Consider the following 23,289-nt stretch of genomic DNA (forward strand, 5'->3'; position numbering starts at 1 on the left):
ACTCACATTCCAGTGATGGGTGCGTTTAAAGATACATCTATAATATTCAAGCATTTGGATAAAGTCTATCTCTTGTCAATATTTTCACAAATTGTAAGTGATTATTGAAATTGGTGTTTAGAATAACATTAACATACAAGAAATATTACTGTAAACATAGTGTACAAAAATCAAATAATAAAATTTTATGTCAAAAACTATGTTCACCTGAGAATACTATTAGATCACTGAAGATTTGTATACGGTAAGAGGCTGTTTGGTAGTCATATACAGGAACAAAATATCCTTCCAATAAACCCATCAATATAACCAGGTAAACTCCATCCTGCAATTGGGCTTCTAAATTCTAGATCTACTTATGGGATCTTACAGGTATATAACCTGGGTTTATTAAACCAAGGATTTATCAATATCTGTTTTGAACTGCTTTTTATTTCTTTGTATGTATACTTGATGATACCCTTCTTTGATATCACCGATGTATTAATATGAGTGTAAATATATTTGTACAATTACAAAAATACCAAACTTCAAGATATATTTCGACAAAATTACGGTCAATCGTCCAAACACGCTGCTTATCATTAGGGGAAATTATAACATTAAATTCGGTCTGGTAGTAGTATTTGTTCCCTGGATTTTGTTTCCTAGATAATGAAGTTTATGACCTTAATTCAACTTCTATTGAAAAATTATTAGTCTCGAGAAAAACTGTCCAAGGAAATAAACCCATAGCTAGTAAAATATGCACCCGTTTCTGGCACTTATTTTCCCACGAAATTTGTCCTTAATATTAATTCAAATTTGTAAAATTACTTACACAAAGTCATGAATATGACAGATTTTTCTTCCATTCGTTTCGTAGGTAAAGTCTTATGTTTGATTTGTCAGTTTTTATAAACTTCCCCTGCCTTTTTTAATTTTCCTTGGAGTCCGATATTTTTTTTAATTCCTTTTTTTTTCTTTATTATCATTTCGATGGTAAAAACAAAAAATTGTAGTCACAAGTTATATGCATCTTAAAAGGTTGTGATTTCCTATGAAAAAAGTCCAGTGTTATTAAAAATAACACTTGCATTTAAATAGACAGTGAAAGAAAAATGTACAACTGCATGTTAAAAAAATATTGTAGCTTAACAATACAAGCATTCCATTGTTTACATGTGAATGATTTTTTTCAGTACAAAGAACTTTCCTGGGAAAATAAAGGGCGATTAGGTGTGGGGCGATTTGCCAGTGGGGCGATTTGTCATGGATTCTTATGTTGGTCTGCCCAGACTCATTTTACCAGGACTAATCTATATCTTACAAAATCATCACAGGAGATCCTTAGTTTGCAATATTGACTCTCATAGCCATAAATTAAAACAGACCCTTTCAAAAAACCTCCCAACTTTGTGGCATTTATTTCAGTATCTGATAACTAGTAATCTTGTATTCAGCATCCCCAATCTAACGGTGGCTGTGTATTTATACATCCCACATCTTTTATTTGGCACAAAAGCCTGCTTTCGTTGATTCCATTTGGTACAATTGTTTTTACTTTTCTTATCCAAAATCTTTTCCTATACCTTTAAAATTTCTTTTCTCTGAACCAAGCAATGTTTTGGTCTATGATAGTGATAGTCAGTTGGTTGAGATCTGCCTTTGTGTGATCGAGAGATCTCAAATGAAGACTGACGGAGAGATCTAGCTTACGCTTGAGGTAAATTGGGTGGGTCGATAGAATAATAATTTTCCAAAATGTAGTTTATATCGTATTTTTTTTCTCGAAAACCTTCTAAAAAATATGGATCACAGGGCTTTTTTCACGCTGTAGTTTGTGTAAAATTGCCAGTCACAGTTTTGTTTTGATTATGCATGGAAAACCCAATTGTGTGTGATAAAAAGAAAACTAAACGATCGAATTTTAAGATAAGATATGAGAAGACAGCTCTGTTTGTATATATGCTTTCAGAAAAGAAAAAGAAAAATTGGGTCACGGAACTCGTTTTATTGCTACATATAAAACAGGTAAATTCATTACACATTCCTTTAAAAAAGTTACTTTATCTGAGTTATCTCCCCTTATATGGCGAAGTTGAACAAAAATGAATCAAACAAAAAATACTCTGTTTTCTAAAACAGTTGTCAATATATGATAAAACAAATAATTTTCTGCATTAACATAGAAAGTCTTGCAATATGAATTACATTCTACACTCGAAATTTGCACATTTCATTAAAGATCAAGACCAATTGTTTTCTGCTATTCTGCAATCCAAGATGGAGAAAGACACCCGAGCTACAGTAATATATAAATCCTAGATAAAATATAAAAACTGCTTTTATAACACTCATTAGCGTGTTAAAGTTACATTCTTAGGCATTAAGCCGATATATAGTGTAGTGATATTGAACGGTTCTTAACAAACTCGTGTAATCTCCCTTTGAACAGCTTCTTTGGCAAGTTTTGTCGTATGTCTAAAAGATGTTTACAAAAGGAATAGATTAAAAGAACAGACATGACAGTCACGAAAAGCTTACAACTTTGTTGAACCACAGATTTTTTCTTATTTTCAATAACGGGTTATTTGTGCTACAAGTACCTATAGGTGTTTATTCAAACGCATCCTAACCCTCAATCAAGACGTGTGCCCAAATATAGCATATTGAGAAAGATGCATTAGGAAGTTTTTTAAAGAGATTTTCTGATAGATAACATCTTAAATTCGCAGATAGTTGCATAATCTTCAAATATGTGTTTAAATATTCACGTTGTGAAAAAAAGTGGCTGTGAACCCGGAAATATTTTTCAGTCCGTGTATGTTTTGTATTTTATTGTAGTTGGTCACTCAAAAGTTTTATCTCTTTTGTCAACAGAACAGTTTGTCCTGAAAATCGTACAAAGTTAGAAATTTACCGTTTAGGATGCATTTTTTTTTTTCGTATTTTTAATGTCAGTGAGAAAGACATCTTGTATTGTTGAATTCACAGAATCCGTTATATTCATCTCTGTCTGATCGTTACTGACGTTACTCGTTAGTTCAAGCCACGAGAATTCTAAGAACGCATATACGTTATAAAAAAAAAGATTCATACTTGAAGTGCATGCTATGATGTTCATGTCCAGTTTTGTACTATGGACAGCCATTAGTTTATATTACTTCAAGGCTTTCGTTTACAGAAAATATTTTTTTCGCCCCAAAAAAATGTTGATCAAATGACATGAATGACTTTTAAATTTAAGTTTGAACATCATATTTTTAGTTTTGTCCTAGCAGAGGACAAATGGATGAAAGGCTCAAACTGCTTTATGACAAAATAGGAAATATTTGGAAATCCCCATGTTCTGCCAGGTAAAACTTGGCAATATAATATACTGGCATGATTCTTTTGTATTTAAAGAAGCAAAATTCTGAGGATTTAGAAATCAATTACAAATGCAACACATGAATGATATGAAAGAAGACAATAATTCTAAAATAGGTTTGATCAGAGATATATATACAGGTTTGATTTGCACAAAATTTGACACAATATGTTGAATGTAATAACATAACACTGAATTCTAATGACCTGAATAACGATCAGACAGGAATGATATTTTGGTCTGACTGTGATCTGGTTAATTATATTGTCTGATGTGATTGTAAACATATCAGGGTCTCTAAAAAGCTTATTCCAAACATATTTAGTTTGAGTGGATTCTATTTCAGTGTAACAATGTAATCTACATTCACATACACAAAAAAATGTACATTGCTGCAATAATGCAGATTGTTTTTAATGTACATATTTTCTCAACCCAAAAGCAAAAAGGTTAAACTGCATCATTTGGTCAAAGAACCTGAAATCAGAGACTTAGAATCCAATTTGTATCCCTGTAATTCATGGTTTTCATAGAATTTCTTTACATACATGTATTTACCTAGATTTTGTTTGCCATAATGATAACTTTAGATACAAAAGTTAAAACTACTTGGATTTGTTCATCAATTATATGGTTGAGAAGTGAAAAATGGTTTTTAAATTTCATTGAGATTGTTAATATTTTACAATAGAAATATTTTTTCAAAAACATGAAAAATAAAACTTGGAAGGAAAAAAGCTGAAAAACTTTTTGAGTAGTATCCAAAAAAAACTAGTTGAAAGAATTAAATACAAATGCAGTAACTAATTATGTCTTAGTCGAACAATTCTGTTTACCAAATCCGTATGACTTAATTGAGATGTGTGGTAATGTTAATGAGACAGCAACGTAACATCCAATCTTTAGAAAAAATTCATGTCAAGAACAGCGAGTTATACAATGTAATATCTGTAACTATACAACATGATAAATTTCCATGTGTACAAATGGAAATTATTTACTGGAAATTTTAAATAACTTCAAATCTCATTCAGGCAACCAAGGGAATTTGCAGGTCACATTTTGTGTATGCAAGTGATCTAAAATGTATTCAGAGAAGCAAACTTGCAGTTCATTTGTTTATATAGGGAAGTGCTCTAAATATTTATGCAATATGTAATATTATGTTGAACTAATTAGTGTGCTGAGTCATCAGATATATGTCCGTCTCATGACACCATAAACATTGTATGCCTTAACTATGAATCTTGTTTTAGGGAAGCTGAATATATATTCCTACCAATTTTTATATATAATACTCCTTAAAATGATTTAAATTCCTAACCTTAAAACTAATTTATTGATGTTTTCTGTATTCTAAAAGAAATTTACAAAAATTACCTCCCTTAAAATCTCAATGCGACTTTAGTGAGAATAGTTTTATACTCAATAAAGAAAAGGAGGGGCTTATAATAATGCTTATGTCCTTCTGTTTGTTCTTTCATCTCTCTTAGCTTAAGTTCTACATTTATGTCTCATATATAAATGGTAGTTACATTCTAATACACTCATGACACTGGATTGATTTTAGTTGTATTTTGTGTTTATGACTTAGGATATACATGAAGTACTACACATTCTGGACTTTAATAGGATATACATTGTAGTACTACCATGACTACACATTTTGGAAAATTTAAGGGATTACAACCTTCGTTTTAATGTTTGAGTGACTTATGTTAAATATTGCATTGTTCATAAAGATTTGGAAATTGGACATGTGCAAATTCTAATCACCAATTTCAGACACCAAACTATGTGAATATGTTTCATTTGCAGTGTTCAGAATTAATGTCTTTTATCTATTTGTAGAGTGTTGAATATGTCAGAAACCCACCAGTAGAGTAAATACTTACCTATACTATTTGCCATGGCAACAGAAATGATGATGGACTCTAGTGATTTAGCAACTTCTGATTCACCGAAGCATAAACAACCAACAGCACCCAGATCCTGGGACATGCTACGTCATGATATCAAGCAGAAAAGAAAACTTTTGTTGACACTAGCCAGCAGAGTACCCAGTAGCTTCACCTTTAGAACTGTGGACACTCAACTTGGACCCCATACCCGACTTTATTTCCTGGGAATTCCACAGAATTGTAGAGAGAACACGCTTTTATATGTAGATATACCAAAGGCAACAACAGAAATTGTCCCAGGATTGCAATGGAAAAATCTTCTTGATTCTTTCCAGGTATTGTAATATTTAGAATTTACCAATTTATACAATTTTCTTTTATATCTACATCTATCATATGTATTATAAAAATAGTTAACAGATTTTAATAACTTTCACTAAACACATTGTTAAGGGCCAATAACTAAAAATACTATATCATGTATATCTTATTAAAGGAACTCAATTATGATTAAAAAGATATATAGTGTCATTGAGACCCCAACTCTAAAACACAATAAAACCAGAAGAAGACATCTAGAGGACAGCATAAATACAGTCTTCAAGAATAATATATCATACATGTATGAGAGAATAAATACAGTCTTCAAGAATAATATATCATACATGTATGAGAGAATAAATACAGTTTTCAAGAATAATATATCATACATGTATGAGAGAATAAATACAGTCTTCAAGAATAATGTATCATACGTGTATGAGAGAATAAATACAGTCTTCAAGATTAAAATACACCTGTGACGTAAATCTTTTGTTCAAACTCTCCATTATTTTTCAGGAATGGAGAGTTATTTTTTATTGTTCGTCTTCATTCATCTGGACGTTTTGCCCTTTGGATATTTCCATGGGCACTTTCTTAAAAAGTGTTCACCCATGGGAATAATTCTAGAGGACGAAACGCGATACTAAGTTGAATGAAAATGAAATCTTACTAAAACGACTGATACTGGATTTTTTAAAAATTGGGATTGTAGTACTACAATGAACACTAAATATCTCATTATTAACAAACAGCTTTTATTTGCGAGTCGTAATTCCATCTTGTAAAATATAGTATCGTATTCACTAAATTCAACAATATAATCCACAATTTGTTTTCCGATGCAAATCATGGCTGAATTTTTGTCATGGATAATATCCAAGTGGGTAAACATGAATATTTTCCATTGAGTCCCATTCCTCTTCTGTGCATCTACAAAATAGCAAATGTGTTAACTGTGTGTGAGTCAGTGAATTCTATTGTGATATTGAACACATTAACATTATTCAATAATGAAAGTAAGAGAAAATATATTTCACATAAAGATTTGATTTTAACTTTACCGTTTAAGATATCATTTCCTTGAAGTATTTTGATTTTGCACAGCAAAAATCGTTTGTTGTATTTTTATATATATATAAATTAAAAACACAAAAATTACTCGGATTGTTTCTACATTAATATTGTGGTTTTATAAAATAAAAAATCCAAGAAACTGTAATGGTCAAAATGGCGTATTCGGTATTTTATTTGATTGTTCGTTGTTTAAAAAAATTTAAATATAGTACTTATGAATAAAATTTGAGAGGGTATGGATAACATTTGAATAAGGCTTGTATAAAATATTGGGCGGGGTTTTTAATCAATGTTCAACAGAAACGCGTAACATAATCGCATTCATTCACTGTTGTTATATGTCCAGTGGCAAATATAACAGTTATATCGACAGTGCAAATAAACGGTGTTAATCTTGAAATAAATGTTTAAATGAAATTAAAAGGTAGACTGTTGTCTAATTAAGTTAAATACATATAAAACGGAATCCAGAAATGTTTTTAATCATGCGGATTTTTGTTTCTAAAACTTTTTGCTTCCTTTCGGATAATAGGAAAGAATGAAACATACTTTCAGTTTGCTTGTATTGCTATTGCTTGTGTTAAATATTGGGCGGGGTTTTTAATCAATTTTCAACAGAAACGCGTAACATAATCGAATTCATTCACTTTTGTTATATGTCCAGTGGCAAATATAACAGTTATATCGATAGTTCAAATAAACGGCGTTAATCTTGAAATAAATGTTTAAATGAAATTAAAAGATAGACTGTTGTCCACTTAAGTTAAATACATACAAAACAGAATCCAGGAATGTTTTTAATCATGCGGATTTTTGTTTCTAAAACTTTTAGCTTCCTTTCTGATAATAGGGAAGAATGAAACATACTTTCAGTTTGCTTGTATTGCTATTTAAAAAAAATGCATACAAGTTTTGTTCGTTGTAATTAGCAAAGGGAAGACAAAATGTTGTGTTGTGCATGAAATACTGTTTTCTTGTTTTTTTCATTTTATTTCATCGAATAAAATGACTTGAAATATAGAATCATTTTGTTTTCGATATGAGTTTAAATCGAGCACACCGTTTTTAGTTAAATAACCTATACTAGAGTGTTACATACCTGGAAATTCATTCTAGTTGTACCATTTCACTTTTCTCAGACGATTCTACATCCAATATTTATCAAACCAAAAACACATATAATCCATTAACATATATGCATAAATACTAGTTTTTTTTTTTACTCTCCCGAAATACCACTTAAAGACACAAAAAATATCCATTCAATCCCACCACAAGAAAGACGTGCGTATCCAATGACTTTAAACATAGATCTGAATGAACTTGATTCAAGATATTTTTATAGTAATTATTCTACTGTTCATAAATACTTCGTTAAGTGAGTAGATGGTCAGCTTGATCTTAAATTTTGCCTGCGGATTATTGGGTACAACACGGGGAAAATGACCAGAAAACCATTACAAAATTAAATAAAATTCTTTAAAATGATATAATCTGAAGATTCGTTTTTAATATTTTAGGTGTATTTTAAGTTAGCGAAAGTCCAAATAACTGTCCATTCCTGGGAAATAATGGGAGTCGGCCCTACGGGCCTCCGCTCCATTATTTCCCAGGAATGGACAGTTATTTGGACTTTCTCTATAACATAATATATCATGCATGTATGAGAGAATAAATACAGTCTTCAAGAATAATGTATCATACATTGTACATGTATGAGAGAATAAATACAGTCTTCAAGAATAATATATCATGCATGTATGAGAGAATAAATACAGTCTTTAAGAATACTGTAAATTCAGAAATTATTGCGTGCATTTATATTTGCAATTTTTGAAGAATGGACAAAAATCAGAGATTAATTATTGCGCTTTCAGGAAAAGCTGTATACAGATGTATGTATCAGATATCAGAATATGAGTTCTTATTATTGCGATGCTCAACCAATCACATTATTGGCATTAATTAAAACCTCACAATAATTTCTGAATTTACAGCAATACAGTCTTCAAGAATACTATATCATACATGTATGAGAGAATACTAATTTATTTTTAAAAGACATAAAACACTGAGGTATAAACAGATGATCACTGATGAGAATCTTGGCTTGGGACAGGTACTTAACTTATGGTTGAGTTAACTAGTTTATCTCAAACAGCAGAATAACACAAGGTCCATTGAATGTGCTGTGAAACAGTTCAGGAAAAAACACCAACACCTCTATATACATGATATATCTGTTTTACAGACTACAAAAACACCGGTAGATATAAAACAATAATACTGAATCACAATATGCTCACAACTACTGAAATCAAGCACAAAGTAATAATCTGCTGATATAGAAATCATATCTTACCTTTTTCAGTAATCTATAAAACTGTGCTCTCAACCTAATATTTAATGTTTGATGTGTATGTTTATTTTAATAGGCATCTTTAAGTAATGGTCAACTTTCCAGAGAAGAGCAGTTGTTACGTGAAAGAAAAAGACTAGGAACATATGGTGTAACATCATATGACATGTCTGATGGGAAGTTTGTATTCCCAGCATGCAATAGTCTGTTTACATGTATAGATTCAAATGTATTGGTGAGTTGTATTCTAAAGCTAGCTTGGATATATATATATATATTGTTGTCTGAAGACATGATTTTAAAAAATTGAGGATTTGATGAAACATTGACGTCACATCCCTGCCTGCATACTTACCTGAAACACTTTCAAAATCAGAAACTTATGAATTTCCTAGGCCTGTATTAATTGAATCAAACAATACACCAGAATTTTACTATTATTTTCTCTCTGTCTCATAAATTGAATATGTGTCATGAAGTTTGAATTCAGATCTCAGGTGAAATTTATTTCAAACAGCTGATAGTGATATGTAGCAATTAAGTTTAAATTTGATTCATGAATTAATGGGTTAGAAAGAAGTGAAATTAAAATAGTTTCCAATAGATTTAATAGATTTTGTAATATTGTATGAACTTGCATGTCAACCTTCTGTGTTATCATAGCAAGATAACTTTTTCCGGTGGTGTATAAAAACAATACAAAATTGTATTAATTCAAAATACACTGCATATGTTGAATTCATTGACAACTTGTCAAATATGAAGGGGTTAAGCTTACTATATTTTTTTATGCTAACAAATTATTGAAGGCTCTATGGAGTGTTCTAGAGGATTAATGAGGATAGAAATGTGTTGTCGGGTTCCTTTCATATTCATATAACTCTCTTCTTCCAATATTCATATTTTATATATTTTTTTGTATAGTCAGAAGAAACAGTATTACCATTATTTATCAATACCAGCACGACAGGAGCCAGGCTAGATCCTAAACTGTGTCCTAAGAATACTGACTTAGTAGCTTTTGTACATTGTAATGATATTTGGGTGACTAACACAGTTACACATCAAGAATGCCGACTTACATTTGCACACAAAGGTAAATATTGTTGTTTCTTCTGCATTATAAATGAATAAGAAAATCAAAAGTTCTCTCATACTATGTTATTGAAATTCCTGTAGAGAATGCAAACTTTTTAATTTGAAAATGAACAATAAAGAGTTGATTGCTACTAAAGATTTTATAATCAATTACATATAGTGCATATAATACACTTTTACACAAGGGACATAATGTTTAAGTCCATTCATTTCCAGTCTTTAGAGCATTGATTAACTAGGCATACAGAGCAAGCAATAAGACCCAGGGTAAGGAATTTTGTAAGGAAATGAATAAGTCTTACCTGGTATGATTTCTGTCAACTATTAGCACACCTTTGTATTGTTGAATGACAGTAGACTTTATGCTTGTGATACATATACATCATTATTGCAATCAAACAAAAAAGTGCATAGTTGCAAACCAATTTAAGTAAAACCAACTTCAAAACAATCCAGTTAGAATGACAGCTGTTAGTTTTTAGGCTCTCAGATAAGCATTTCTCAGCTGACTGTCAAATATGACTGTTCTAGAACCATGCCAAATACCCATTCGCTAACAAATCTTGTAAGATTAAAATAAAAGAAAGACTTCATTGTCAATACAAATGCATGTGTGGTCTATGCCAATTTAAGAGTGGTCCTGTTCTTTCAAAATGGTTGAGACCTTATTTCCACTGATGTAATTTTTTATGGATTTTAGCACATTGATCTGTTTTTTACATTTAGGTTTAAGTAGTCTGTCTGCTGACCCTATGACAGCAGGTGTTCCATCCTTTGTTGTGCAGGAAGAGTTTGACAGGTATACAGGTTATTGGTGGGAACCAGATACCAAAAAATCAAACCATTATAGAATTTTATATGAGGAAGTTGATGAATCAGAAGTAGAAATTCTCAGTATTTTCTCTCCATCTGATGTCAAAGGTGTTGATGAATACAGGTATCCCAGGGCAGGTTTGTATGATTTTTTTTAAGCCAGTTTCTAATTTTAAGATGAAACAAATAATAAATACGTCAAAAGGAAAGACCAAAGTTATCTAGAAAATAATAATCAATGGATCAGTTGAACAAGTTAATTGAATGATAAAATTTTGAGTACGAATAAAAACTAAAATTTGATATAAATTTTAATTGAAACAGGATGCAGTCATTCTTATGATAAAGCAGTATATACATATATATTTAAAGTTTATCCAATAATGTAAGCACCAGTTTTATTCGTGAATGAAAAATCCTGAGAATGCCGAATGGTAATATCCATAGCATTGATAATCTGTGCTTCCTCTGTTTTGAAAGTAGATTCTGTCTCCTTTGTTTAAGACCAAAATTGCATGAACTCTGCTACTGTCTGCATCCATTTCGTTGGTCCAACCATGATTTATCAACATGTCATTCTTGAAGAGGGAAGCAGCGCTTGTCATCAGTAGACCAAAGAGTACCCATCACTTGGTATAGTCCCATCCTTGGGACAATAAAAACACCAGTATCTGGGCTGTACCCATTCCCAATATTAGTCCACACATGCTCAAACTTTAGTATCTCATATGGATCTGAATATGTGTAGGGTTGTCTTACTACGATGCGTGGAAAGCAGGTTTAATTTCATCTGAAATAAATTTTAATATCTGTAATAATCAGACTTTCTATCTCAGGGACTAAACTTAAGTAACCTAATTGCCCATATTATTATTTACTTTGAGTATTTTTTATTAGTATAAAAATTGGTTGGGCACCTGAAATTACAACTGGGCACATGAAAAAAATATTTTGGGGACCTAGCTGGCCCCTGGAGAAAACAAGTTGAATTTAGTCCCTGCTGACTTAGGTTATCTTGTACATCCATCATTTCATGTTTTGGTCAGTGTTTATAACTTGTTAATTTTTTTAGTACACAAGTATGGAATTGTTTATAAGTTTTATGCCTTGTGGTTTTCGTAAATTTTACATTTTTCATATCTGGGTCTTTTATAGCTTGCTACGTGGTTTGTTTTTTTCTCATTGTTTAACGCTGTACGGTAACCTATAATTGTTAATCTATAACATCTATGTAATTCTGTAGTTAGTGGTTGTCTCATTGGCAATCATACCACATCTCCTTATTTTATATATGGTAATAGATTGAAATATTACAAACCAAAATAAAATCTTTAAATAAATGTTAATAGTCTTTTCAAATTGTACTCACTGTTAGATCCACACTCAGTGTTTATCCTGTCTGCATCACAAGTGACAACGACAGCAAATAGATAGGTCAACCAAATTTTAAGCATGGCTTTACAGTGTTATAAGATGTTTTTAAACAAATTTCTGATTGATACATCCTTATTAACTAGGTTTATTTATACATGAAGAACATTGTCCTGTTGAATTTCCTTGTAGGAAGTGTTTTCTTTCATAGGTTGTTTATCATCATCATTTAACCTTGACCGTAGTAGATAAATATGTACAACGATGTATCTTGAATATACCATCAGTGTTGTATGTTATTGCAGAGGATCTACCTTTAATAAAAAGTGTGCCATACATTTTTTATAAATACATCGGTGGTGTAGATAGAGAAAACTTAAACCAATAACTATTTGTTACTACATTTACTGAGCTTTGATGTGTAGAATACAAAATACCAGATATTTATCGAAAAAAGTTTAAAACAATATAATTTTTTACATGCATTTAACATTCTTATATCACTGACAAAAAGGTTCAATGAAGAACAATTTTTTTTATAGCCTTGTATGTAGACATTGCCAAAACCACAAAATCAAAGTTCCATGAAATAACATTTTTCTTATGAAGTAAAAGAATCCTCAGTTACTGTAGTAAAGACTTGTGATTTTTATAAAGTGTTTGTATTTTCAATTGTTTGATAGATTTTGGTTATGTTTTTGTAGGTACTATTAATGCCAGGAGTTCATTAAAACTAGTGGAGTTTGTAATTGGAGAAGATGATCAGGTAAATGTATATGACACTTTTGAAATTCAATATTCTAATCTTGAAATGGTACATCTCATTTCCATGAAGATTATTTGGCCCTGCCCCCTCAGTCATGATCTATTGACTTTGAAACTTTTGCTTAGTTTAAATGTATTAGTTTGTGATTAGGTCAATTTATGGGGAACCACTAGTGGTAGGTCAGTGATATTTGGTATGCAGTTGTATTAGCATTGGTACATTTCATTTCCGTGGAGATTGTTTAACAATGTACCTTCAGTCAAGGTTCGTTTACTTCAAATATTTGCATAATTTATATGTTAAAGTATTGCTATTTTAATTTCAACATTTTTATTATCAAAATTACAAAAAGGCGAGACATATCTCTGTGTTAACAGTTTATTTTTCTTCATATACATGTTTAAGGACTATTATTCGATAAGTATAGACAATTTTTCAATATAAGAGCAAATATTACTGCTTTTAACCAACAAAAAAATGGTCTTTGCGTTCAAGGTGAATACTGTTTGTCCTAAAATTCTGTAAAATATTATTTGAACAAAATTTTTGTATAGCCATCAAACAGAAGAGGTAAAATAGTACTGAACCCTTGATTTTCATGAAGTCAAACTACTAATCCAATTTTATTCTCAAGCATGATGATTTTATTTGTATTTTCTATTTGTGAATTTTGTTATTTTTGTGAAACAAGGGATGTCATCACAAAGTAATATAGCTGTCATTGGATGACCCCACCTATCTCCAGTTGAGTGCAATCCATGTGTAGTATTTATGTTTAAATGAAATAGCTCTTACTTATCAAGTATACATATTTATAGTTTATGAACTTTTACTTTTTCTTTTCTTGATTTTAGTATGGGATTGTTAATCGTACATTTTAGGTAAATATATTTATTAATGTATTAAACTTTTCAATACTTCTGTAAAAACATTTGTTTTTAATTGCAGATACAAGATAATATTATAGAAAAACAGTTATATGAACCATTATGTACATTCTTCCCATGGATGGAGTACATAGTAAGGACAGGCTGGACACCTGATTGTAAATAGTAAGTTAGTACATAGTTAGGGCAGGCTGGACACCTGATTGTAAATAGTAAGTTAGTACATAGTAAGGACAGGCTGGACACCTGATTGTAAATAGTAAGTTAATACATAGTTAGGGCAGGCTGGACACCTGATTGTAAATAGTAAGTTAGTACATAGTAAGGGCAGGCTGGACACCTGATTGTAAATAGTAAGTTAGTACATAGTTAGGGCAGGCTGGACACCTGATTGTAAATAGTAAGTTAGTACATAGTAAGGGCAGGCTGGACACCTGATTGTAAATAGTAAGTTAGTACATAGTTAGGGCAGGCTGGACACCTGATTGTAAATAGTAAGTTAGTACATAGTAAGGGCAGGCTGGACACCTGATTGTAAATAGTAAGTTAGTACATAGTTAGGGCAGGCTGGACACCTGATTGTAAATAGTAAGTTAGTACATAGTTAGGGCAGGCTGGACACCTGATTGTAAATAGTAAGTTAGTACATAGTAAGGGCAGGCTGGACACCTGATTGTAAATAGTAAGTTAGTACATAGTTAGGGCAGGCTGGACACCTGATTGTAAATAGTAAGTTAGTACATAGTAAGGGCAGGCTGGACACCTGATTGTAAATAGTAAGTTAGTACATAGTTAGGGCAGGCTGGACACCTGATTGTAAATAGTAAGTTAGTACATAGTAAGGGCAGGCTGGACACCTGATTGTAAATAGTAAGTTAGTACATAGTTAGGGCAGGCTGGACACCTGATTGTAAATAGTAAGTTAGTACATAGTTAGGGCAGGCTGGACACCTGATTGTAAATAGTAAGTTAGTACATAGTTAGGGCAGGCTGGACACCTGATTGTAAATAGTAAGTTAGTACATAGTAAGGGCAGGCTGGACACCTGATTGTAAATAGTAAGTTAGTACATAGTAAGGACAGGCTGGACACCTGATTGTAAATAGTAAGTTAGTACATAGTAAGGGCAGGCTGGACACCTGATTGTAAATAGTAAGTTAGTACATAGTAAGGGCAGGCTGGACACCTGATTGTAAATAGTAAGTTAGTACATAGTAAGGGCAGGCTGGACACCTGATTGTAAATAGTAAGTTAGTACATAGTTAGGGCAGGCTGGACACCTGATTGTAAATAGTAAGTTAGTACATAGTTAGGGCAGGCTGGACACCTGATTGTAAATAGTAAGTTAGTACATAGTAAGGGCAGGCTGGACACCTGATTGTAAATAGTAAGTTAGTACATAGTTAGGGCAGGCTGGACAGTAAGTCAATACAAAGTTGGGCAGGTTGGACACTTGATCGTATCTAAAAGTCAATTCATAGACAGGGAAAGCTGTACACCTGATTATTATGCAAGACGCTTGAGTGGTAGTAGAAACTTTCATGATTTTTGCAGTCTTGACAATTTTGATAATTTCTCCAATTAATTAGATAGCCAATATGATTTTACTTGAAATTTGAAAAATCAGTTGTATATTAATGAACAACATTCCCTGATAATTCAAATAGTCATTGTAATATATAATTCTTCTGTTTTCAGTGTATATGCACAGTTGATGAATCGTCCACAGATGCGTCTTTCGTTAATTCTCATTCCTATGGAATGTTTTATTCCTGTTGCCATGGATACAGATGTTGAGATGTCAGACTATGACTACAACATGAACTATCCCCCTTTACAAGTGATATATGAAGATTTTTCGGATGTTTGGGTTAATGTAAGTTTTTATGTCAGTACTATCGACTATTGGTTTTCATATTATATGAACTGTACTGAACAGAACATTGATAATAATAGTGTGAGCAGGCATGGTGTGGACACATATATTTGAACTTATGTTTTAATCTAAATTTTTGATTTATTATCATATTCTATTGACTTTCAAGTCTTCATGAGAAACACATATTTGTTTGAAGGGTAGATGAGACTCTAGACAATTATTTTCTATGATCTAATTATAAAGTCTTTTTTTTTCTTCCAGGTCCATGATAATCTTCACTTTTTACCATCCCAGAGTTGTTCAGAAGTAATGTTTGTTTGGTCCACTGAAAAATCAGGGTACCGACATTTGTACAAAGTTACCTCAAAGCTGAAAAACTGTGATAATTACAAAAGTGCTTTAGATTTGATTGAGGGTATGTTGAAAGTTATCCTATAGATTTAATTTCCATAGATAGGTCCAAGGACACAGTTATCGTCCTTTGGTTTTCGTTGTCTACAAATATAGTCCCTAGTGTGAACAGTGTATAACTTGCATTTTTTTTTGATACACTTTCCCAATTTATTTCTTGATATTTTATGCATGAAATATTAAGTAAGGGGATGAAATTACATGTTAAAAAAATTTGGGTGCTGAATCTTTATGTTAAGTAGTGATTTGGTCCAGTTAAAAAAGGTCAAAAATTAGAATGTCTGAAGCTGTCAAACTGAATTTTAGCCCCCCTTAACACAGAATTGTCAATATTTTGAGTTAGAGCTGGTAGAAGTTTCTATAATTTTGATATTATTTGTATCAATAGTAGTACACTACACTGTAAAAATCTTTTTGAGATAGAGCAGGTGCGATTTTTTTAATTTGAATTTATTGTCTAAAAGAAATGCACTACGAAATAACTGTGTTCTCGGGCCTAAGAGATGAATTCCGTAAATGTAGATTCTGTACTTTGGCCACTTATCTGAATGGTTTGCTGGTTTCAATTTGTCAAACTCAATAAAAGTAAAGGATTTACATCTTTGTTTGACAGAAATTCTGTTAAAATGTCCCATTTTGGCATTATACGGCTAAAATAGGCATTTTAAAGCAGTTTCCATTTTATGCCTAAGAGCCATGCTGACTTTCTATCTGACAGCTTTTTATGTTCCTGATATTTGTGTTTCTATGCTTAAATCAAATTTAATTAACCATTTGTGAACTCGGAATCTAGAGAAAAGTAGATTATCACAGAAAAAATGTGCAGAATATTTGTATTTATGTCCCTGGTTAAACGGCCTGTTTGATGTATGTGAAATGTGAAGAGCTTTGTACATAAAATCTGTAGTCCATCACAAATATTTCACTAAATCTGTAAAAGAACCCACTTTACAATGATCAGTACACCCTATTCATTTCATATGCTATCATAATTTTCTTCTTTAGGATAGTAAGTGGTTCAAATATATGCCAAATGAGACTAAAAATACATGCAAGTTTTCCATTGAAAAGTGAAAAACTGGTCATCAGACCATACTGTCTGCAAAAAAAAGTTGAATTCAAGAGTCCTTTTGCAATTAGACTTCTTTTATCATGACATCTTAGCATAGAAATGAGCAAAAAGTATCAAATTTCAATTTCTTATAGCCTCTGTGTGCATTTTTATATGTAAATATGGGCTACGGCCTAAATCGACTCTAAATAATTCTCAGTCTTACATGGCCTAAGACCATTTTATACTCATGTGGTATGCTTTTTGTAACTTTTCTTTACATTTAAAGTACATTTAATATATATGGAAGAATAATGTATGGTTAAAAAACTTCAAAAACTTCAAATTGGTTGAAAAAAATGCATGTTTATGTAAGGCTTCCCTTAATTCAAAAATCTCTATTTTCAGGCACAGGCTCATATAAATTTGACTTTTGAATAACTGTAATAAATCTGATAAATCAAATGAGTGTTCCGTTGCTTTTAATACTTATTATATTAAATTCAAGAGTATTTTAAAAGCAAATTTTTGCAATATTTAAATTTTTTAGGCCAAAATCTTGACAGTTGAAAATATTTGATTTAAACGTCAAAAATAAACCACCAAATTTCAATATTAAAATGGCCCTAGTTTCTATAATATATATCCTATGGCCATGAAACTTGGCCAACTATCTTATAATTGCCTAAGCTTAGGTCATGCAAAGTTTTATTAAAATTGGTCAAGTCTTTCTATCCTATTAGGTCCAAGGACACAGTTATCGTCCTTTGGTTTTCGTTGTCTACAAATATAGTCCCTAGTGTGAACAGTGTATAACTTGCATTTTTTTTTGATACACTTTCCCAATTTATTTCTTGATATTTTATGCATGAAATATTAAGTAAGGGGATGAAATTACATGTTAAAAAAATTTGGGTGCTGAATCTTTATGTTAAGTAGTGATTTGGTCCAGTTAAAAAAGGTCAAAAATTAGAATGTCTGAAGCTGTCAAACTGAATTTTAGCCCCCCTTAACACAGAATTGTCAATATTTTGAGTTAGAGCTGGTAGAAGTTTCTATAATTTTGATATTATTTGTATCAATAGTAGTACACTACACTGTAAAAATCTTTTTGAGATAGAGCAGGTGCGATTTTTTTAATTTGAATTTATTGTCTAAAAGAAATGCACTACGAAATAACTGTGTTCTCGGGCCATATGGTTTAAGTTAGTAAGATGAAATTTAAAATTTTATTTTATTTTTTATAATCAATTTCCTTTTACAAAATTTTGCAGTATTAATATTTGAACGATCAGACTATAAAGATAAACAGGAATTTGTCAATTTCATATACATTTAGAGTAACTTTTTTTTTCTTTGAAAAAAACATGATTAAAGATAAAATATTTTTTGGGAAAATATACTGAAACAGGATCAGAGTTTAGTTTAAAGATGATTAATTTTTCAAAAGGACAAATGGATCAGATACAAGTTTTTATACGAACGCAAACAAATTTTTGTGGTCGTATATTGGTAAGATGTTGGCGTCGTCGTCGTCGTCCGAAGACACATTGGTTTTCGCACTCTAACTTTAGTTTAAGTGAATGGATCTCTATGAAATTTTACCATAAGGTTCAATACCACAAAAGGAAGGTGGGGATTGATTTTGGGGGTTATGGTACCAACAGTTAAGGAATTAGGGGCCAAAAAGGGGCCAAAAATAAGCATTTTTGTAACATCCAGACATAACTTGTGTGTTAGTGTATGGATCTCTCTGACATTGTACCACAAGGTTCCATATCACAAAGGGAATGCTGGGATTGATGTTGGGGGTAATTGCCTCCAAATTTTAGGAATTAGGGGGCAAAAAGGGGCAAAAAACAAGCATTTTTCTAGTTTCATGACAATAACTTGTGTGTAAGTGTATGGATCTCTCTGACATTGTACCACAAGGTTCCATATCACAAAGGGAATGCTGGGATTGATTTTGGGGGTAATTGCCTCCAAATTTTAGGAATTAGGGGCCAAAAAGGGGCAAAAAACAAGCATTTTTCTAGTTTCATTACAAAAACTTGTGTGTAAGTGTATGGATCTCTCTGACGTTGTACCACAAGGTTCCATATCACAAAGGGAATGCTGGGATTGATTTTGGGGGTAATTGCCTCCAAATTTTAGGAATAAGGGGCCAAAAAGGGGCAAAAAACAAGTATTTTTCTAGTTTCATGACAATAACTTGTGTGTAAGTGTATGGATCTTTATGAAATTGTACTACAAGGTTCCATATCACAAAGGGAAAGCTGGAATTGAGTTTGGGGGTAATTGGCCAAAACGTTTAGGAATAAGGGGCCAAAAATAAGCATTTTTCTAGTTTCCAGACAATAACTTGTGTTCAAGTGTATGGATCTCTCTGAAATTGTACTGCAAGGTACCATACCACAAAGGGAAGGCTGGAATTGATTTTTGGGGTAATTGCCTCAAAATTTCAGGAATTAGGGGCCATAAAGGGGCAAAAAAACAAGCATTTTTCTAGTTTCAGGACAATAACTTGTGTGTAAGTGTATGGATCTTTATGAAATTGTACTGCAAGGTTCCATATCACAAAGGGAAAGCTGGGTTTGAGTTTGGGGGTAATTGCCCTAAATGTTTAGGAATTTGGGGCAAAAAAGGGGCAAAAAAACAAGCATTTTTCTAGTTTCCAGACAATAACTTGTGTTCAAGTGTATGGATCTCTCTGAAATTGTACTGCAAGGTACCATACCACAAAAGGAAGGCTGGGATTGAGTTTGGGGGTGATGAATCATAAGGGGGTTCAAAAAATTTGGGGTGGATTTTTTTTTCCTTTTTTTCTTTAAAATTTTCCATTTTAAATTGGTTATATCTGATATATATATTAAAGCAAATCATAATAATATGGTTTGAATAGGTAAATTAAAAATTATAAGTTCTTAGACCACATTCATTCTGTGTCAGAAACCTTTGCTGTGTCAAATATTTAATTACAATCCAAATTCAGTGCTGTATCAAGCTTGAATGTTGTGTCCATACTTGCCCCAACTGTTTTCTCCATTTGAGATGAGGAGTGTATTTCAGGTTAATTGTGAAGTATTACAGTTTCTTTAGGTTAAGGGACTGCTTTTTGCTTATGTAATAGATAGAAAGTTCATAAAGTTAAGGTGAAGAGAGAGTTGAATATTTGTAAAGTTACAAATTAAACCAACATAATTTCTTTAATAAATGTTACGTCAACTGTCAAAACATAAAATAGTGTTCAACTTGACTCAAGAACAAGAAATATATATTTTAATTGTGTGCCAGAAAGTAAAGGTAAGGGCTGATCCTGTAAAAACATTCATGGTTACCAAGGAAGGTGCATTATAAATGGAATAACTAATTAAAGGGTTTACTTTAGAATTTCACTTAATTTTCATTAGACAAAATATCAAAGGTGAGAATTTGAAGTGCCTTTACTGGATCCTCTGTATGTTTTAATGAATGTCCTAAAGACACTGTATATTTTTTTTAGATGTTTTAGAACCAGATATAATAGAGGAAATTCCCTTAACAAGTGGTGATTGGGAGGTTATAAATAAACAGGTATTGTTACGTACTTTACTTATAAAAGATGAAAACAACACATTATAAATTTTATGCGTCCAAAGCACTGTTCTGGATTTACCTTCATCAGGAATGCTCAAAACCAAATATTTGAAAGTCAAGGATGTACAAGAACGGAAATAGTTTAAGAGCTATATTACCAAAAAAAGACCTAAAAACATAGCCAAATCCATCAAAAGTCAACTTTGCCTAAGGGAGTTGAAACCTTAGTTTCTAATAATTTCAAAATATTTTAACGGACAATTTTATAAAGGATTGTTTTAAATCATGTTAGTACCGAAGTACTGACTACTAGGCTGATGATACCCTCAGGGACTGATAGTCCACCAGCAAAGGTATCGACCCAGTGCTGTAAAAAATGAAAACAACACATTATAAATTTCATGTGTCTGAAGCACTTTTCTTGATTTACCTTCATCAGGAACGCTCCAATTCGAATATTTGAAAGCCAAGGATGTACAAGAACTGAAATAGTTGAAGAGGTATATTACCAAAAAGAACCTAAAAAATAGCCAAATCAATCTAAGGTCAACTTTGCCTGAGGGAGTTGAAAGAAGAATTGCATTATGTGTATGATGATCAGAGGTCATAAACAAGCCTATGGTTTTAATTTTCTAAATCATGCATGATTTTTTATTATTGTTTTTGGCTTTTAACTAGCTGTCAGTAACTGCGAGTACTCTCAAATCGTACTTTCTTGTTAATTTGACCTGTTGATACTATTTGTAATGCTTTTTTGTTATTTAATGTTTACTTATTCAGGGTTATATCTGGTCTATATACCAGCTTTGATAAATGTTTGGTATTACTATAAATTTTCACTTCTTTGAACTATGAGCATCAAAATTATTTATTTTGTAAAAATATTTCGTTTCTCCTTTTAAACTGTATACCTAACAACAAAATTATTTTCATTTACCTGTGTATAATATTATTGTAAATGGCGGATTTTTGTTTAAGGATATTGTTGTTTTTCTGAAATTGTTTAACATTTCACAGCGGTATAATACTGTTACTTTAATTATTCATCCCTTATTTTATTGATTTCGTATTTACATTGTATTATAGATCAAATTTATTCGTTCAGTGTATGTGCACTTGTGTTAATATGTTTTTGATTGAGTTAAGCCATTTCAATTGATATTTTATAGTGTGGGTTTCTATGTTGTGATGTTACACTATTGTTTCAGATAAGGGTGAAGGTTTGGTACCATTGAAATGTTTAAACCCACTGCAATTGTTTGCACCTGTCCTAAGTCAGGAATCTGATGTTCAGTAGTTGTCGTTTGTTGATGTGGTTCATAAGTGTTTCTCGTTTCTCGTTTATATATAGATTAGACCATTGGTTTTCCTGTTTGAATGGTTTTACACTAGTAATTTTTGGGGCCCTTTATAGCTTGCTGTGCAGTGTGAGCGACGGCTCCATGTTGAAGACCGTACTTTAACCTATAATGGTTTACTTTTATAAATTGTGACTTGGATGGAGAGTTGTCTCATTGGCACTTATACCACATCTTCTATATCTATAAAACACAAACTACAAGGAGATAATGCTACAATAAGATTCACAACATTTCTCTTTTTTCAAAATGTTGTATTCAAAACAGATATATCAAAACTTGGAGAGAAAAACTTTTTTATCAATGGTATGAATGAATGGAGATATGAGGTAAAAGTCAATAAGATAGCACCTGGAAAACAAAATGCACATGTAAAGGTCACCATGGAAGATGAACAGTAACCAACATATGCCAACTAAGGCAATTCATAAATCAATTCAACAAAATTCATTGAAGAATCAACATAAACTCTAAATTCAGTTAATAGACAGACAACAAAATGAGAGAGTCACAATTACTGTCAGTGCCTTAATTGGAACAATTACATATATATGTACCGGTAACAGGGTTGCAGTGGTTTAGTATATAAATCTTTTAAAATTTATATTTCTGATTTGAAGAAAAAGTGTTGAGTTGGTTTATGGTTTTGGAATGAAATAACAGTATCATGTACTGTTTATTGTCATGAGATGAATTTTGAAGCCTATTCTTTGCATTTATAATGGTGCTAGCAGAAAACAATTAAGCTATGGTCACAAGATTTGTTCCTGTAAATAATGATCTTTGTTCATTTTGTTGTATAATTTTTGTATGTATTTACCAGCTGGATATATCAACAGACAATTATGAGATACATGTAAATAATTATTGTATAAAATGTTTTTTCTTATTAGATCTGGGTTGACACAGACAAGAAAGTCGTATATTTTATTGGTTTAAAAGATTCTGTATTAGAAACACATTTGTAAGCTGTTTTAATAATTTTGTAATTGAGGTTCTAAGTTGTCATTTAATTCTTGAATGTTTGGATGTATGAAACTACAAACTAGAGATACTTGTAAAAAAAAAG

At 31.5% G+C, this 23,289-nt stretch overlaps 1 protein-coding gene across 2 annotated transcripts in view; it reads left to right on the forward strand.

Annotated features, from left to right (window-relative positions):
* Nucleotides 1–2,632: 2,632 nt before the first annotated feature.
* Nucleotides 2,633–23,289, forward strand: part of LOC127700208 (dipeptidyl peptidase 9-like) — a 30,174-nt gene continuing 9,517 nt past the window's right edge. The window contains exons 1-11 of one of the 2 annotated variants that reach the window (XM_052203617.1): nucleotides 2,633–2,803; nucleotides 5,204–5,588; nucleotides 9,087–9,245; nucleotides 9,935–10,106; nucleotides 10,835–11,059; nucleotides 12,997–13,058; nucleotides 14,007–14,110; nucleotides 15,644–15,821; nucleotides 16,086–16,239; nucleotides 20,789–20,859; nucleotides 23,114–23,184. In XM_052203617.1, coding sequence (XP_052059577.1) covers nucleotides 5,262–5,588; nucleotides 9,087–9,245; nucleotides 9,935–10,106; nucleotides 10,835–11,059; nucleotides 12,997–13,058; nucleotides 14,007–14,110; nucleotides 15,644–15,821; nucleotides 16,086–16,239; nucleotides 20,789–20,859; nucleotides 23,114–23,184 — 1,523 coding nt within the window. In that variant the 5' untranslated portion in view covers nucleotides 2,633–2,803; nucleotides 5,204–5,261. The other variant, XM_052203618.1, reaches the window with a different exon arrangement.

Source organism: Mytilus californianus, unplaced genomic scaffold (genome assembly GCF_021869535.1).
Source record: "Mytilus californianus isolate M0D057914Y unplaced genomic scaffold, xbMytCali1.0.p SCAF_5, whole genome shotgun sequence".
Classification (NCBI taxonomy): domain Eukaryota; kingdom Metazoa; phylum Mollusca; class Bivalvia; order Mytilida; family Mytilidae; genus Mytilus; species Mytilus californianus.